Raw genomic sequence first — 17320 nt, 5'->3', positions numbered from 1 at the left:
CACCACATCTGCACACAGGGACACAGGTGTGGCACCCGCCTTCTGCCTCTGCCAACCATCAGGGTGCGTGTTCTGGTGACAGATGCAGCTGAGGGCCAGAGCCCAATACCTGTGTCGGGATCCACATGGAAACTGCACAGGGATGCTGGGCAATGTTTAACTGGTTTTCTGGTGGGAAAAAGACCCTTTTGTTTCTTCCGGCACGTGTGGTGTGCGTGGTCACCATGGATGGTTTTAAGCTCCCAATATGGTGGTAACCCGCGCAACCAGCCCTGTCACTGCAGCCCGGCTGTAGAGCCGGAGCGCACGGACTCCACGCGTGCTGGCAGGACCAAGTGCTGAGGCCGCCGCGGGCAGGTGCGGCCCTCCCAGCTCTCCAGAAGCCTGTCCTGAGATGTGTGTTGTCATGGTGATGGGAGCGTATTAGTAGGAAACAGTAACCATTTTGATCTAATCTTTTCAGTCAGAGTAAAAGGAGACAGAGGAAGCAGCAGAGGCCTGTTGCCGTGCCAGTGACAGGGAGGGCAGGGCGAGGGCCCGGGGGGCGCCCTACCTCCATGGTGTAGTTGGTGTGCTTGTTGTCGAAAATGAGGGCCTCCTGGATGAGCTGGTGCTGCTGCTCCAGCAGGTCCAGGTTCGGCTTGTAGTCCACGATGCTGCGCTCGTACTGCTTCAGGTGGCTCAGCTGGTCCTCCAGGGTCCCATTCATCTCGATGGAGATGCGCCCTATCTCCTGCACAGGAGGGCGCCGCGCGTGAGGTGGGGTGGCGGGCCCTCGCCTTTGCCCAGGGGCCCCCTCCTGGAAGGCCTGCAGCTCGCACTGGCCCCTCTGGTCCCACCCTCTAGCGTACAAGCAGCCACGCTGAGAGTTTTGTGCCAAGCGCTACACGCGCCTCACATCACTGCTCCCTTGACCCCTTATGAGGGGCCCTGTCTGCAGACGTGGCAACTGAGGCCCAAAGAGAGCAACTTCTCACAGTAAGAGGCAGGTCGGGCTCTGAACCAGGCGTGGCTGACTTCAGAGCCCTGGCCCAGGAGCACGGAGCACGCCAGCTCCACGGCAGCCACGCTGTGTGGCGGCCACTGAGCCAGGGCTGCCCCGCCTACACCCGTCCCGGCTGTGGGGAGTTTCAGCGGGGTTGCCCGGGTCAGCATGTACCTGGCGCGTAGTGAGCGCTCAGGAAGTGGTGGCCAGAGTCACAGCTGGCATCATTACCAACCTCCCCGCGGCTGGGTCACGAGGGTGACTGTGGGCACATCATGAAGGTCGGGCTCAGACCACCTTGGTCACAGCTACACCAGTGCTCAAAGCGCATGGCAGCATTTGTCAAAGGAATGAAAGAACTGCTTCACCCCCATCTTAGAGATGAGGAAACTGAGGAGCACGGTTCCACTGCCTGAGCTCACGGTCACCAGTCAAGGGCAGGGTCAAAACTCGAACCCACGTCTATGTGACTCCTCGACCAAGCAGCCCTCTGGGGGTGCTGCCATTTCCATCCACAGCATCTTACCACCCGCTAAATCCCACTAGGCAGTGAATTGGGACCCACGTCCCCCAGGCCTCCACGCTCACAGGGGTGGCTGACCTCCTGCTCAGCGGGGCGTCGCGACAGTGCCTCACCTCCATCTTGGTCTGGATCCAGGGCCCCACAATGTTGGCCTGGCTGGCGAACTGGCGGCGGAGATGCTCATTGGACTGCTGCTTGCTCTGCTCCTCCAGGAGGGCATGGTCCCGCTTGGGCACCAGCTGCTGCACCTGGGGGCGGGTGGGGCATGGGTGGTCGGCGTGCGGTCCCCTCCCCCGGCCCCTTCACCCAGCTCCCACCGCGGGCACCGCCCACCTTCTCCCACTTGGAGTTGATGATCTGGGGGGTGACGGTAGTGTAGGGGTTGCTGCCGGACAGTTTGATGTGGTTGCTTTCCGCGATCCTCTGGGCCTCCTTGTGGATGGCCAGGATGGCCTCCCGTTCCCTGTCGGCGTCCGGCAGCGTCGACTTGAACTGGTCGTGGGCTGAGATCAGGCCCTGGGGGAAGAGAAGGGATGAGGGCCAGCCCAGGCCTGCAGAGGTGCCACGAGCAGGGCGGGCGGGGACGGACCTCGATCTCCTCAATGGTGTGGACGATGAACATGTCCTGCAGGTCCTCCATGGCACTCTCCATCCAGTTGTTGAAGGGGGCTGCACGCTTGGCATATTCCAGATGCAGCTGGTCAATGGTCTCTAGCTGCTTCTCTGTTTTCTGGCATGGGGGGGGCAGGGACAGTGGAGGGAGGTCAGTCAGCAAACAGGAAGGGGAGGGTAGTGGGGAGGTGTCCGGGGACCCCAAGGGCTCAGAGCACGTCCCCGAGGGCAGTGGTGGCACCAGGCTCCAGGTGCATTGCCCCATCTCACCTCCAAGGCTTCCCTGCGACTGTGGGTCAGAGAGCCGAGGGCGTCCCACTGGTCGCAAATCTTCTGGCAGCGGGTGTTGACGTTATGGGAGTCGTAGTAATCCAGCTCGCTGCGGGCAGGGAAGAGAGCAGTGAGGCCCGGCGGAGGCCGTCAAGGGTGTACCTGGACCCACCTGCCCCCAGCTGTCCCAGGCCCTGGTGCCAGGGGACATCAACATTGAAGGCTATTAGTCATCCATCAACCCCCTGGCCCACGGTCCCCACGGACAGGAGGAATTCAAGGGCTGGGGTTGTGGGAGAGAGTAACAGAGAGGGCTTTCTCCTGCTCCTCCACTTTGAATTGCTCTGCAACAATAAGCTCACTCGGGGGACAGAGGGGATGGGCACCCAGAAGTCCTCAACCAATCCTGCATGCGGACTGCTTGTGCATTTAAAGGAGGTCTAGCAGAGCGCGCTGGGTGGAGCACGGGCTCTAGAGCCCACTTCCCCAGGTCTGAATTCTGGCTGCATAACTGTATTTGTGCGGCCCTGGGCAAGGGAACGCCCTACTGTGGACACCTGTTTTCTCGTCTGCAAATTGGTGGTGGGTTATCGTGGAGAGCAAGTCACTCAGTGCATGTGCCGTGCTGAGAGCAGTCCCTGGCACCCAACAGGTAAAAGCAGCAACGGCTACTTATTAAATGTATTTATTTTAATGGGTATTAAGAAAAAAATACAGAACTAGCTTGCAATCTCATTCTAGGCAATTGATAATATATTTAGGAAAAGAGTGAGCTGATTACGGTTATAGGTATTATTATTCGAATGACTTGAGGTTTGGGAAACACTGGACTGATACAATCATTCCTGGCCACCAGCCATGCTCCCTGCCTCTTCACCCCACCTCATCAGCCCCCCGATTCCCGTTTCCTGCAGTCCAGACACTTGGATACTCTTAGCAGCAGGGCCCTAGGGAGTCAGGGTACAGGAAAAACCTTGGGGGCCTGTGAGGGGTGAGGAGCAGGAACAGCTTTGGGGAAGAATAGGACACGGGGATCGCCAGATGGTTTGTCTCACCTGCCTGGAGAGCAGACAGGCAGGGAGGGTACGGGGTGGGCAGGCAGGGATGGGAGAGGGAGCAAGGCTGCGATTCAGAGGCCAGGAGGACTGCGTTCCACTCCTGTCTTGACCACTTCTTACCCGTGTGACCTTGGGCAAGGCCACTGGCCTCTCCATACCTCAGTTCCCCTGTATATCACGGGGGGGGGCATCAACATTTAAGGCTGTCAGTCATTCATGCTGGGGACCTAAATGAGCTGGTACAGGCCGAGCACTCATGCTCCGTGAGTTGTTATCAGGGCCATTAATCAATGCTCATATGGGTTGTCCCTCCAGGCTCGTTCTAGCCGGCCTTCGGGCCCGACTCATCTTGGGGGGAACTGACAGCACCCTAAACAGCCCTCCCTCTCTTTTCTCTAGGGCTACTGTCCAGAAAGCTGCTTCAGGGACCGCCTGTTCCCTGGCTCAGGGTAATGGGTTTCACATGGCTGCTCCCCAGTGCCTGAGAAGGAGGCTGGTCTCGGATTTATTCCAAGTCTGTTTCTTAGCAGCTTCCAGGGGCTCGCACGTCAACTGGGGAACCTGCCCATGTCCCACCCCCCACAAACCCTGCAGACATCTGCGTCTGTGGCCTCGCCCTCTTGCGCCTAGGCATGCCCGGTGCAGGGTCTCCAGCCTAGGAGAGGCTGCAGGACCCCAAGGGGTGCCTCCAACAGGGAAAGAAGACACTACTTCTGTCTCTGAGTCAGCAAACGGGAGACCCCCAAGCAACTGGGCAATGTGGAGGGAGTGAGTCAGGGAGGAAACCAACCCTCCCCGGCATGGAGCTCTACTGGGCACCACGCTGGGCCCCAGCCTTATAGGAACAAGGAGAACTCTCAGGGTGACTGTGGTGGGGTGGGGGTGTCTGTGGAAGGGGCAGGACTAGCCAAGGATCCTATTTTTGAGCAGACGGCTATTTTAGGAACCCTGCCGCCCCTCCAAGACCTGCGGATTTTCCATGAAGTAATGGCCTGGGCCTCCCACTCCCTGGGTCCTCCCTGCTGCTGGCTGCACGCTGGTGGAATAAGGCCACATTCACTGGCTCTGGAGGTTCAGTGTACTAATTGTGTGCACAAGTTTATCTGACTGGGGCAGGGAAGGGAGGGCAAAGAAGCCGGCTGGCTAGAAGCTCTTACAATAGTGTATTCTGAGCAGGAGAGGGAAGGAGCCCGAAGAACAATGGGCTCTCTGTGCACTCTGCAGCCAGTCCCTCAAGGAGGAGCGGGGGTGGGGGTGGGCGTGGGGCTGGGCTGTGCCCCCCCCATCAGGGGGCCAAGGATCTCCCTGGTGTGGCAGGCAAGGAGGTGGAGCCGAGGGACCCCTGCCGCCTGAAGAATCAGGACAAGGGGTAAAATAATCTGTTTCTTATCCAGGGTTAAGACAAGATGGGCAAAAGGCATCACCCCATAAGGAGCTGGCATGGGAACGGAGGGGTGAGGGAGACCCTACTCCAGGCGTGAGGCAGTAGTGGTGTGGCCCACCACTGCTCTGGGTGGGCTGTGGAGGGAAGTGGGTGATGGGACCCTGTGAGCCCTCACTTACTTGAGCTCCTGGGCAATAGCCGCAATCTGCTCCACGCGGTCCTGGTGTGCGGCCAGGTCGCTCTCGAATGCCTCGTGCTTTCGGATGAGGGCTTTGATGTCTGACAGGGTGGCCGTCTCATAGTCCCGGTGCTTCAGCATGGCTTCCTTCCCTGGGTGGGCGGAGGGCAGAAGGCACTGAGACAGCAGTGCAGCAGGAGTCCAACCAGAGGGAGGGAAAACGGGACAAACCCCACATCCTGCCTATCGAGGATGGCACCACGCAGGCTAGAAACTTCTGGAACCCTTTACCTTGCCATTTCCAGAGATCTCTAAGCCCAACTACGTCCCGGATGGAGCTGGGAGACACTGTGGTGGTGGTGGGCCTGAGCCAGATACCCCAATTCAACCTGCGTGTTCTAATCTTAGTGTCCTACAGCGGTAGGAGGCCCTGAGAACCGGGCAATATTACCATGGCTGGAAAGGTAGACACCATCTGTGGAGAGCTGCGATCTGGAGAAGTGGCTGAGGGTGCAGCCCGTGCCTCAGCGGGGGGGGGGGGGGGGGAGGGGGGGAAGAGAAGTGTTCCAGTCAGGGTTCTTTCAGGAGCCCACCCCTCTGCCTGCCCCCTGGCACGTTGGGGGCTGGCTCCCTTGGGATAATGGCCCTATCTACGTGTCCTACACTGTCCTAAGGGCTTTCCACGTGCAGTGAGGTAGGGCCCATCATCAGGCCCTTTGAAGGAAAGGAGAAACACTATTATTAGTCCTGGAGTCTGGCTAATTACACACCTCAGAACAGAAGCTCAAGTGAGCCTGGTAAGCATAGTAAGGTATTACAGAACTGGAGAAAAATGCCAGCCTGGAAAGGGGCGCTGCTTCAGGTAAAGCCGCCTTAGGCTGCCCCTGGAGTGGCAGGTCAGAGACCCCCCCACCCTCCCTCAGCTCAGCACCAGAGCTTCAGACCAACAGCTGCCCTCCTGGTGCAGTGGGATGGCACGCAGTCTCTCCCGCCTCTCCCGGCCTGTTCCCTCATCTGTGAAATGGGGCAACACCAGCACCTAGTCTAAAGCCTCAGTGAGGTGGTATTCGAGAAGGGCAGGCATGGAGCCAGGACCATCGCATGTGAGCCACCCCGAGGACAGGGCCTGGTATTGGCATGCAGGAGGCAGGAGCCTGGGAGACATACCACCGGCCCTGCCACCCTAGCCCTGGGGTAGGAGGCTCAACCACAAAGGCAAGCTTGCAATTCCCTTCCCCAAATTGCTTTCTCCCACGGGTGGGAAACCGAAATAGTAGGTTACCACTTCCTGCCTCAGCAGAGTTTCAGCAAGGGCTGGCACGGGGTGCTCTGGAAGACTGGGAGGAGCAGGCCACTCACGGCGATGGCCACCTGGGATGCAGGCCAGGGGGCAGTCACGGAAGTGACACCGGGCTCAGTTTTGTTTTTTTCCTCAACCCTGGACCCTGCAAGCTGTGGGGGATGGTAAGAGACCACGAGGTTGGTCTGTCCCCCTGTCTTGCATAGTGGGCTGGTACAGAGGCTGCAGGCCGCAGATATGGGGGATGGCAGTGGGCAGGCCTGCCGGGGGCTCCGGGCTGACGTGAGACCAGAGCCAGATGCCAAGATACCAACACACGCGTGGGGAGGCGGGGCGGGGGCGGGGCCGCCGGGAGGCCACTGGACCGGCCAGTCTGCCCCGGCACGAGACGGCGCCAACTTCTCCTAACCGCCTTCCTGTGCAGGCCAGGCCCGAGTCATTCCTGGGAGGGGACTCTGCTGGGCCTCCACACCCACACCCCTGGGCCTCAGGAGACCATCTTCCCGGGGCTTCCTAGAGCCCCAGGCAAGGGACTGAGAGCTGATAATGAGAAGGGAAATCCAGAGGGAAGCCGGCCAGAGCCTGTGGAGTGACAGTGGTGACACAGAGCGTGGATAGTGACAGGAGGAAACAGTTCAGTCAGAGCGCGTGGGACACGGGTACAGGGAAACCCACTGATGTGCACGAGGGCCCTTCAATTCGAGAAATGCCCAAGTCTGACGGCTTGTGAGCTGCCCGGGCAGAGACCTCACCTACCTGGGGAACGACTGCACAGGGAAAAGGCTCAAGAGGTGTTCGTGGAATGAATGAATGAACAAATGAAGCAAACGCCAGCAAGCCCCCTCCGGGGGGGTGAGACCCTGGGTACCACCTCTGCCAGGCACGAGGGAGGCGCCTGCATCCCAGCCTGCAGGCCTCCTCCCCGCCTGCCCCCGGCTCTCCCTCTGCATTCCTCCCCGGCACAGCCTGCTGCCGGACAACAGCCTCCTGAGCTACTGTGAGGAGGGCGCAGGTGGGCTGCAGCCAGGGACATGGTGACGTGGGCCCAGGTCTGCGCGTCACGCCCAGCTGCATGTTCACATGCTGGCAGGGGTGAGGCCTCTGGGGAGGGTGTCTCAGATCCTGGCCAGCGTTGGGGCTGCTGGGAGGGGGCTGCAGGAACCCTCAGAGGCTCAATGAGGACCTCATGGTGAGCTGAAGGGGTGGGAGGGATGCAAATCCACCCTGAGCAACGCCAGGAAGTGTGAAATCTGCCCGGCAGAGTGGCGGCAGGGGGCAGAGACAGAGTAGGGAAGGAAGTGGGAGGGTGGGAGTCCTGTGGATGCCTCTCGGCTTCCCAGGCACTGGCCGTTTCAGGCCCTGGTATCTGGAATCCCACCCATGGTGTGGGCCCTGACCGAGGGCCAGGGACGTGATGGAATTCCACATCCCAAGCCAAGGGGCCAGGCAGCTGCAGCCGAGGCACAGGAGGCACTGCTGCCCCTGTGGGAGGAGCTGCCCAGCAGGGGGGCCAGGCCCCTAGGACGGAGGCGCTGGGACAGGGCAGAAGGTTAGAAGGCGCTCCCAAGCTGGGCCACAGAGAAGGGTGGGTGGCTGGGGGTCAGGCGGCAGAGCCAGGAGTGGCTCTGGCCCTGGCTTTTAAGGACTGTGCTCAGGAATGCAGACCCATCCACCAGCAGGGCTCGCCACTGTGCGGCCCCTGGTCACAAAGAGTGTGGGAGAGGGAAGGCAGTTTGCATGCAGGCTGCCAGCGACGGGCGAGCCCGCCCCCGCCCCTGACGGGGAAGGGTCACTTCCCTATGGAGCTGGGACGGGGCTCGGCTGCATTCCTGGAGGACTGGTCTCTGGACCCAGGAAGGGGCCCTCCTGTAAGGACTCGCTGAGGCCAGAGCAGACGGGCAGTAGGAGGACCAGGCCCCAGACTGGTTTCTGCTGCCCAGAGCTGGACGAACCCAAAGCAGCATTTCTGACATGCGCATCCCCAAGCAGCAGGAAAGGAGGGTGGTGTGTGCGTTTGTGCGCATGTGTGCATGCATGTGTGCGTGTCTCTATCTATCCGAGGGACAGGAACCGAGGGAGGGAGCCCGGGGGCCGTACCGTCGGTCCAGGCCTCGTGGATGGACGCCTTCTGCCGGAACTTCTCTGCCAGGTGGTCGAGCCGCTCCAGCCTGCGGATCTCATTCAGCAGCCACTCCTCGTAGCCCTTCTCCGCCTGCTCCAGGTGCTGCCAGCAGTTGTTGATGTCCTGTGGGGGCAGGAGAGGGCAGGGGCGTTCAGAGGGCGATGCTTCCCTGAGGAATGCTGGTGGGAAGGCCGCAGATGGGGGCTGGGTCGCGTCCACCCCGCCTTGCTACATCTATGTGCCCAGAGGGGGCCCGGCACATGGCAGGTGCAATCAGTGCTTCTGGATTAAATGAATGAATGAAAAGGAATGAATGCCATGGATGGAGCTATGGGACCCAGAAGGTGACTCTCCAGGGAATAGTATTGTCCCTCCGTGAGAAGGGGCCTCAAGCACGAGGCAGCCATGGCTGACTGGGGTGCCAAATTCAAACAATTCCACACAAACTATGTGTGGTTTGAGGATGGGTGTAAAACTCGAGGCTGTGATGGAGTGATGGGGGGCAAAGTGTTAAGTATACCCCTACCCCACCTCTGCACCCCAAAGGCTCTGGACATTCTAGTTAGCAGAGACTGTGCCGGCCAAATAAGCCCGGGCTGGTCTGGAGAATCTGTAGCCCACAGGCAGCAGGCAGGGCTCCGGAGCTGGGCCACGCCTCCTGGGCCTTGAACACCCTCAGCCCCTCCGCCCCAGAGCGCCGCCCTCACCGAAACCATCCTGCCCTCAGAGGGCATGAAGGCGGGCCGGTTGCTGAGGCGCAGCTTGGTCTGCAGTGTGTTGAAGTTGATCTCCAGCTGGCACTTCTCCTGCACCTTGGGTGGCTTGTGGACACGCCGGTAGTCACGGAAGTCCTCCAGCTTTTGCTGCATCTCTTGGATGGTCTTTTGGGGCACGCGGTCCTCCAGCCAGGGGATGGTGCGTCGGATCCACTCCAGGAGCTGTGGGACCACAAGAAGCCATGTGGCCTTTGCAGGGGGCCCTCAGAATCTAACAGGGCCCCCCGCCAGCTTATGGGCACATGGGACCCGGATCAACCCTGCTCCCCAGCCCGACTTCTCCACGATTCTTGTTGGGATCCCACAGCAGGGAATTCTAGGAATGTGTGCCCCCTTGGAACCACTGTGCTGTTCTCTGGTTACTTGCTGTTTGTGTCTTTGCTCCTGGTCTTCCCTTTCCTCATATCTAAGCAGGGCCCCTCCTTGGGTGGCCTCCCCCTCACACCCCACCACATGGCCCCGCTGCCACAGTTGCCAGGGTCTCACTGACTCAGTGCCTCAAGAGCAGGGCTGGCAGCCCGCCTGGCTCACTAGGGGGCAATTAGCGCCACGCACAGGACCTGAGATGCTAAAAATTAGAAAGTAAACTGAAAAAGAAGGCGACATGTATTTTTATGAACCACTCATGTCTTTGACGGAGGACAGGGTACAAACAAGCAAACAAACTGGAAATTCTAGACCCATCCCAGGAGAGTAAAATCGGTTCTTGTGCAGCATAGATGTGCGCAGAGAAGTGGTTCCCAGTGCCAACCTCTGGCAAAACAAGAAAACCAAGGACAAAGGTACCCTTGTGTGTTTACATCATGATAAATGGTGCCAACTGCCCTTTCTTGGGAAGGGCTGGGATTCTAAGATATATAACCTTTAACCTTTTCTTGATGTTGGAAATCATGGTGATAGCAGACGGTAGCCTTTTCTTTTAAAAATACCGCTTAACTTCGCAAAATAAAGTCGGCCACCTTAGATTGGCTGTCAAATACTTTTTCCAAATTTTCCTGGTCCATGAAATCTCAAAGTCTGGGAACCACTGGTCTAGTAGAGCAGTCAAACTGCTGCCCTTGGGGAGCTTAAATGTTTTTATTTTTTTAATATGGAAATTTTTAAAGGAGAGAATCCAGAAGAGATGTACTGATCACCCACATTCGCAACTGATGTTCTGGGTCAGGTTCTGGAGTGGGGCTGCCTGGGTTTGTCCCACCGGCCCTGTGACCCTGGACATGCACCTGACCCTCCCTGGGCCTCAGTGTCCTCACTTGGAAAAAAGGGCAGTACAAGTTCCCTCCTGGCAGGGCTGCTGTGGAGAGGGCAGCCTGTGTGGGTGTAGGGCTTTCCAAGGGCCTGCCATGACAAACTGCGGTCTCAGCAGGCTTCGTATCAGCCCTCGGTCTTTCTCCATTCTACTGAATCAGTGTCTCCATTGGGAGTGCGTGGGAATGGCCATTCTTAAAAAGCTCCCCAGATGATTCTAAAGCAGCACAGTTTCCAGAAAGTTCCATCCTTGAGTATCTGTGGAGGCACCTCAGCTCGAGACCCCAGGAGCCAGCTAGCAGGGCAACACACCAGTTTGACCCTTAGCCTTGTGAAACCAACCTGAAAGGTCACATACTGGCTTGGATGAAGTCCACAGTCTGTAACCTGACCACCTTTTCTAGAAAGTCTCACTGCTACACCTGCTCGCCCCTTTGCGAGTGTCACATGACCTCTGGCCAAGGGTAACAAAGGTGACCCGATCTTTCAGCTCACTGCGGGTGGAGGTGAGTGGCACACTTACGTCACTGGCCAGCCTCTCATAATCTTCCATCAGGTGTTCATTCTCCTGATTGACAGCTAGCACCTTGCAGATCCGGTTGGCTGCAGTCTCAGCCTGGGGCGGAGGAAGCACATACAGTCAGGGCTGCCTGGGGGCTGGTGACCCTCCCTCCTGACAAGCATGTCCCTTGAAAGCTGGCTCATCCATGGCCCATACAGAACTCCCCAAGGCAGGAAAAAGAGGAGGTGTAGCTCCAGCGAGACGGCCCCCTGACTGCCTTAGTCCTAACAGCCCTTGCCCGAGTTCCCACAGCTCACTGCTCAGGCCCTCAGCTCTCTTGGCCTGGACCCTGGAGGTGCTGCGGAGCCCTCCCACAGTGGGGGGGATGGATTAACAGGCTCTCTAGTGGCCCACAAAGAGGAGGGCTGAATGAGGCTGGGTGGGGTCTTCCACTGGGACAAGCCCTGGATGGAGTCTCCCCTGTGGGCGGGAAGGCAGGCTGCAGGGAGGGTGAGCACCATCGAGCTGTAGAGAGGGCAGAGGGTGCGGATGCTGGTGCCCCCTAAGAAGCCTGGTGCTCAGTATACAGGCAGAGCACGCTAGGCGCTTTCCTAATCTTCCCCTTGGTGGTGGGGGTTGATGGCTCATGGGGCAGAAGTCACAATCCACAGGGCAGAAGGGAGCCAGGGCTTCAAAGAGCAGGGCACGGTGGAGACAGTGACTCGTCTCTGCCCAGAACTACAGGCCAATGTCCTGCCTTGTCCTGCTGGGGGGGATACAAGGTGTGGAGAGGAGGGTGAGGGGTGCCACACAGGGACAAGAGAGACCAGGTACCTTTCAGGAAGCACAGAAAGGGTCCAAGAGGAAGAGTTGAAACGGCAACAGAACAGGAACAGAAATAGTGAGGAGGGTCTACAGAGTGGCGGGGAAGGAAAAGAGAGGCTTGGGGATGGCTCCAGACCCAACTAGATGCAGGCACTGATGTCCTGCCTCTGCCATCCACATGCTGCTTCTGGGATAGGCAGGCGGGGAGGTGAGTGGGGGACCAGCTGAGGTTGGTGTGAACACACACATACACACACACACATACACCGTCATGCTGCCAGACACGCCATCGGCCCCAGGGCCTCAGCCAGTGAACACCTAGCCCCAAGGGAGCGCAGGAAGCAGAGCCAAGGTTGCAGCTTACAGGGGAGCTGTGGAGGTTAGTCCCTGACCTCTAACTTGGAAGAGACAATGGTACCCCAAGCTTAAACCCACTCTGCTGTGCAGACCCACGAAGGTGGCAACTGCTGGTGTTTTGTTTCATTGCTGAGTTCCTGGCACCCAACTAAACGCTCGGTGTGTTTTAGGTACTTGGGGTTGATGAATGAATGAGTGAACAAGGAACAAATGCTTTAAAGACTAGAAATAAATAATCAGGAGGGTTTGGACATACTTGTACCAGGCCTGGGGTTTGCCTTGTATTTATAAAATTAAACAAACCCCAGAGAGTGTTCTTTTAATAGATGGGCTTGAGTCTCGGGGGTGGGGGGAGACAGGAGTGACAACAAAAGCATCCAAGGCTGGCCTGAGAAGCAGACTCGGGCTGGAGAAAGAAGCCTGGATCCTGCACTGCCCTTACTGAATGGCAGCACCCAAGGGCCTGGCCTTTATTTTCTCCCTGACAAGTGGGGCCCCACTGCAAAACCTGCAAATGCTCTCACCTGGGCCTTCCTGCCAGTGTCTACTCCCACAAACCCCTCCAGGCCTCCAAGCCTCCAGACCCCCACCACATGGAGCCCAGCTCTAAACACAGAAGCCTGGTTGGGGCGGAAGAGAAAGCACTCTTGTGAGGGCAATGTGGTGGTGGTGGTGGGGGGCGGGAGGCTGGCCTGGGGCCCACTGAGGGTGGGGGGAGGGGGAGTGGGGAAGTCCAATGGCACACGTGCTGTTAGTCAAGGTTTGTGGTGAGAAATCGTCCATCACTGCCCACCCCCACCCACTCTCCCTGCCTGTGAGCTCCAACTGCATGCTGGGTAGGTGGCGGGAGGCTATGCAACACAGCTCCAGCATGGGGCTGGGAAGAATCAGGGCGGGCAGGGGCACGGCTGCTCCAGCTACCTGACCATGTAGGGAGCACTGACAGGGCCAGGCATGGTCCTAAGGCCATCACCCGCGTGAGCGCATTTCATCCTCAGAGTAATCCTGTGAGACAGGTACTTTACAGATGGGGACACTGAACTGAAGTGACTTATCCAAAGTCACACTACTAAGAGGTGGCAGAGCCAGGGCAGTGCAGACTGACCACCTGCTGGACCCGAGGCTCTGACGGTGGTCCACAGGAGGTAGCGCACACAGTCCCTGTCCTGTGACTTCAGGGATGGCTCCCCACCACTCCGAACTTCAATTTCCTCCTCGTTTAAATGGGGACAATGGTACCCCCCCCCATACAGGGGCGTTTAAAGGACTCTCTAAGTGCATGTGGAGTCCTGGCACAGTGCCCAGCATGTCCTAAGTGCTCAACAAACGAGAGCTACTTTCTTCTCCTCTTCCTTGCCGACTTGCTAACTGGTGACATAAACTTAAGTCACTAGGAGTGCACTGCTGCCCAAGACCAGAAACGAGGAGGCAAATGGAGGGGATAGCGGTGCCAGGCCTCTGGGGGGCCTCATGCCTCAGGGGCAGCTGGGTGTACTGCCATGGATGTAGAGCGCCCCTGACGGGCACCAGGAGGTCAGCCAGGCTCAGGGAGAACTGCCAGTGGGAACACACCTCTGACCACTCTGCCTGTGCCAGAGGGGCTGTTGGGGACAGTGACCCGGAGAGCTGGGTCACCAGGAGCAGGCTCAGAGATGCCCCGAAGCTGCTCTGGCTTAGCCTTTCCTGGGCTGTTTGGGAGGGGAAGGAGCTGCAGACGGGTAGAAAAACCAGTGCCCCTGGTGAAAAGGCACAGGCAGTGCAGCAGGCGGGTGACCCGTGTGGCTCAATGAGGGGAGGGGACAGCTGAGTGGTTAGGAGCACACGTCCAAACTGCAGCTCTGCCATCTAAGGTGATGCTGGGACTCAAGTGCCCTGAGCAGCTGGGACACCCCCACCCACCTCACAGGGTGGGCTGTATTCACAGCACATCTGTGGCGTGTCAGCACTGGACCAGCGCCAGCTCAGTGCTGGCAGTGAAGCCCACGGTCACAAGACACCTGCCTGACCAGGTCAGTCCTCATGCCACGGCGGCCCTCAGCCTGGCCAGGACCCCAAAGACAGACAGGCGGCAGGGACATGAGGAGCACGGCAAGGGCAAGCCTCCAGCCACAGCAGTGAGGGGGGCTCCCACCCAGCTCACCTTTTGAGCCCCCGAGAAAGCGTGGTAGAAGCAGGACACGTAAGTCATGATGGCTTTCTCATCTGGCCTCAGAGTGCCTACAATATCTGCGCAGAGAGAGAGAGAAAGAGAGAGAGAGGCAGGAGAGAGTGAAAGATGCAGGGAGGGTGGCCAGGTCCGGGACCTAGGCTCATGCAGGAGGAATAGCGCTTGCTCCGGACTGGAAGCCAAACCCCGGCTCTGGCTCTGCAGGCCCATCTTGCGGAGATTTTGAAGAGGGGAAAGGAGGTCCGAATAGGTGGACGCCTCGCCTAACTGGGCCTGGGGTTATGACCCTAGCCATTGGCTCTAGAAAGGAAGACTTGTTTGGTGCTGAAGGAGTCAAACCCTAACTGACCTTTCTCAAAATGTAAGACCACGTCTCAAGTGACCGCCTACCACCTTAGCATGAACGGTCTCCTGGGGCCCTAGAATAAAACCTCAACTCCTGATCCCTAACTATAATGGTCTTACACAGTGTGGCTCCGTCACCTTCTCTGGCCTCATTTTCCAACTCTCCTCTCTTTGCTTACCCTCTCCAGCCATTCCTTAAAGAAACCTGCCTCAGCGCCTCTGCACCACATCTGTTCTCTGCCTGGAATCCTTTTCCTACAGATTTCCACGTGACAGCTCCTGTTCCTCAGTCCAAAGCCTGCTCACCACCCCCCCCCCCGACGACCCCAGCTAAAGCAGCGCTCAGGCATCTCCATCCCACTGGCCTGTACCGTTCTCTAAGGTGCCTAACCACACACCAGGACTTGATCCGAGGACGTGCCTGTTGTCTGCCTCACCCACTAGAATGTAAGCTCCCTGGGAGCAGAGACCCCGCCTGACTCAGTCACGACTGTATCCTCAGTGCCCAGAATGGAGCCTGGCACAGATCAGGCACTCAATAGGCAGTGTGAGCAAAGACTAAAGGAGCAGCAATGCCACGGAGTCAGAGTGGGGGGGTGGCTTCCAGTCAGAGAGGCCACTGCCGTCTGCAAGAGAAATGAGGTGAGCACGGGAGGCGAGAGGCAGCAGCGGCATTGGGCAGTGGCGGCGAGGTGGGCCTGCCTGGCCCTGCCCGGTACCTTCTGCGCTCCCGAAAAGGCATGGTAGAAGCTGGACACATAGGTCATTATGGCCTTCTCGTCGGGCCGGGCCGTGTTCACGATGTCTGCAAGTGAACAACAAGGGTTAAACTGCCCAAGTAGGGGCGGGGGAGGGGGGTCACTCACCGGGATCCAAAGGCTCCCAAGGTCAAAGCCACCCTGGGAGAAGGACCCTTAGAGCTGATTCAGTGACCTCTGGTGATTCTGGTGGGCTTGGCCACACCCTCAGCCCCTCCACCCCCATCTTCTCTAGAAAGGCCAAGGCTGTGGGAACTGAATTAAAATGAGGCCACTTCCTCTCTGAGAAAAGCCTCAAGGGGCTGCTGGACAGTCAATCCCAAGGGCCGCCAGAGGCCAGAGGCATGGGTCCTGGCTGGGGGTGGTGCACAGCCGGGAAGTGGAGCAAAGCCGGAAAAGGAAAAAACAAAACACTTCACTTTGGTGGCTCCAGACTCCGAGCCTGCGGCAGGCAGGGCAGGTAGAGGCCTGGCTTATTCACAGGTGTCACACCCTTGGCCACCTCCCTGGCCACCTCACTTGCCCCCCAAAGGGAGGGATGGGATTGGGTCAGGCAGGGCTCTGCTGGGTGCCTGAGCCCTGGCCCCAGTGGCAGCCCCCAGAGTGGACCCTCCTCCAGCACCCCTCCCGCTCTTCACCCTGTTCCACCCGAGCGTGTCCGGCCTGCGCACACTGCTCCTGCTCTGGCTCCCATGGCAACACACTGAACCCATGTGTCCCCGCTTCACCCAGATTCCTTCGGCCATTCTAGCTGGCGCTGCCAGCTTTCTGAAGTTACCGTAAGTCATCCCCAGAAACAAGGTGCTGACTGAAAAGAGGGATGTACTTACCCTCTGCATCCAACATCTTGGGGATGTCTAGGTATTTCTCGGCCACTTCAAAAGCATTGTTCAGGTTGGTGACCGGGTCGTCCTGGGGGGAGGGAGGTGAGGGAAGAAGAAAGAAGAACTCTGTCAGGGGCAAGATGCAGAAGCAAATGAGAAGCAGGTCTGGCCTGGAAGGGAGAGATCTGGGGGAGGGGCAGGACTAGAAAGGGCCCTTTAGGCAGTTCTTAGCCACCTGTGCTGCTGGGGACAGGAGGGATACCTGGATCAAGTCAATTCCAACCCAAAAGAGCCTCTGGAAATCACGGTGGGGCAAAATAGGGACTTTTCTCCAGCAAAAATGCAAGTGTGCTCTTGCCTTACAATTTCCAACCATCCACAGACCCCAGATTAAGCCCCTGTCCTGAAACCCGGGAAGTGTGATCCAGACCTGAGACAGCACTGGGGGTGGAGAGCAGAACGAATCTCCACGTTCCAAGCTGCCTGAACCGCTCCTTCATGCCGTCTCCCACCGCTGATGGGGTTCAAGCCCACTGCACAGTGACCCTCCCCACATGCCCTCACCGCTTGCCAGTGAGAGCCCAATTCCATTCCTCAGTGGCTTGAACAGGCTCAGTGAGGCCCTGCCTCCCCCACCTGGAATGCCCTCTCTCTGGCTCTAGGCTGCCTCCTCCTGCAGAGGCCCTTCTAATCGTGCCAACCCAGGTGAACTATGCTTCCTCTGCCCTATCCGCTCTCCACCGCATTCAGCCTGACCACCTATGCGTGGCCTCGTGCAGCTGGTTTGCTCTGACACAGTGTCCTGCCTTCCCCACAAGGCTGGGAGCTCCAAGAGGGCAGGGCCTGTGTCTTATAGGGTTTCAAGCTTTGTACACAGCCCTGCCTAGGAAATGCCTGCTAGCAGAGATGGTTTGGAATTCCTTACTCCTCTTCCCCATGGGCAGAGGGGGAATGCTTCCAGAATTGAGAAGTTAAGGAAGGAGAGCTAGAAGGCATGGCTGGCCAGGCCCTAAAATAACCCCCGGCAGTTGCAATGCTCATGGAAGGAGAAGAGGACAGTGTCCGAGGGGAGCAAGGGAGGCGAGA

The 17320-nt window shown here is 58.5% G+C and overlaps 1 protein-coding gene across 7 annotated transcripts in view; it reads right to left on the bottom strand.

Moving 5' to 3' along the window:
- Positions 1–17320, bottom strand: part of ACTN4 (actinin alpha 4) — a 70533-nt gene that overhangs the window by 3774 nt on the left and 49439 nt on the right. For 4 of the 7 annotated variants that reach the window (XR_013992166.1, XM_081031978.1, XM_081031976.1 and 1 more), the window contains exons 7-17: positions 16241–16322; positions 15372–15457; positions 10980–11072; positions 9140–9370; positions 8408–8555; positions 5012–5162; positions 2391–2499; positions 2098–2238; positions 1842–2024; positions 1622–1756; positions 554–733 (exon numbers count right to left, since the gene is read on the bottom strand). Coding sequence is in view for 6 of the 7 variants with exons in the window: in XM_081031978.1 (XP_080888104.1) it covers positions 554–733; positions 1622–1756; positions 1842–2024; positions 2098–2238; positions 2391–2499; positions 5012–5162; positions 8408–8555; positions 9140–9370; positions 10980–11072; positions 15372–15457; positions 16241–16322 (1539 nt within the window). In the remaining variant the exon portion in view is untranslated. Of the gene's footprint in view, positions 1–553; positions 734–1621; positions 1757–1841; positions 2025–2097; positions 2239–2390; positions 2500–5011; positions 5163–8407; positions 8556–9139; positions 9371–10979; positions 11073–14280; positions 14367–15371; positions 15458–16240; positions 16323–17320 lie in introns of all 7 variants that reach the window. The other 3 variants (XM_081031979.1, XM_081031977.1, XM_081031981.1) reach the window with 1 other exon arrangement.

The sequence above is a fragment of the Rhinolophus hipposideros genome, assembly GCF_964194185.1.
Source record: "Rhinolophus hipposideros genome assembly, chromosome: 21".
NCBI lineage: Eukaryota > Metazoa > Chordata > Mammalia > Chiroptera > Rhinolophidae > Rhinolophus > Rhinolophus hipposideros.
The sequence above is the reverse complement of the archived record's forward strand: the minus strand, read 5'-3'. Positions and strand labels throughout refer to the sequence as shown.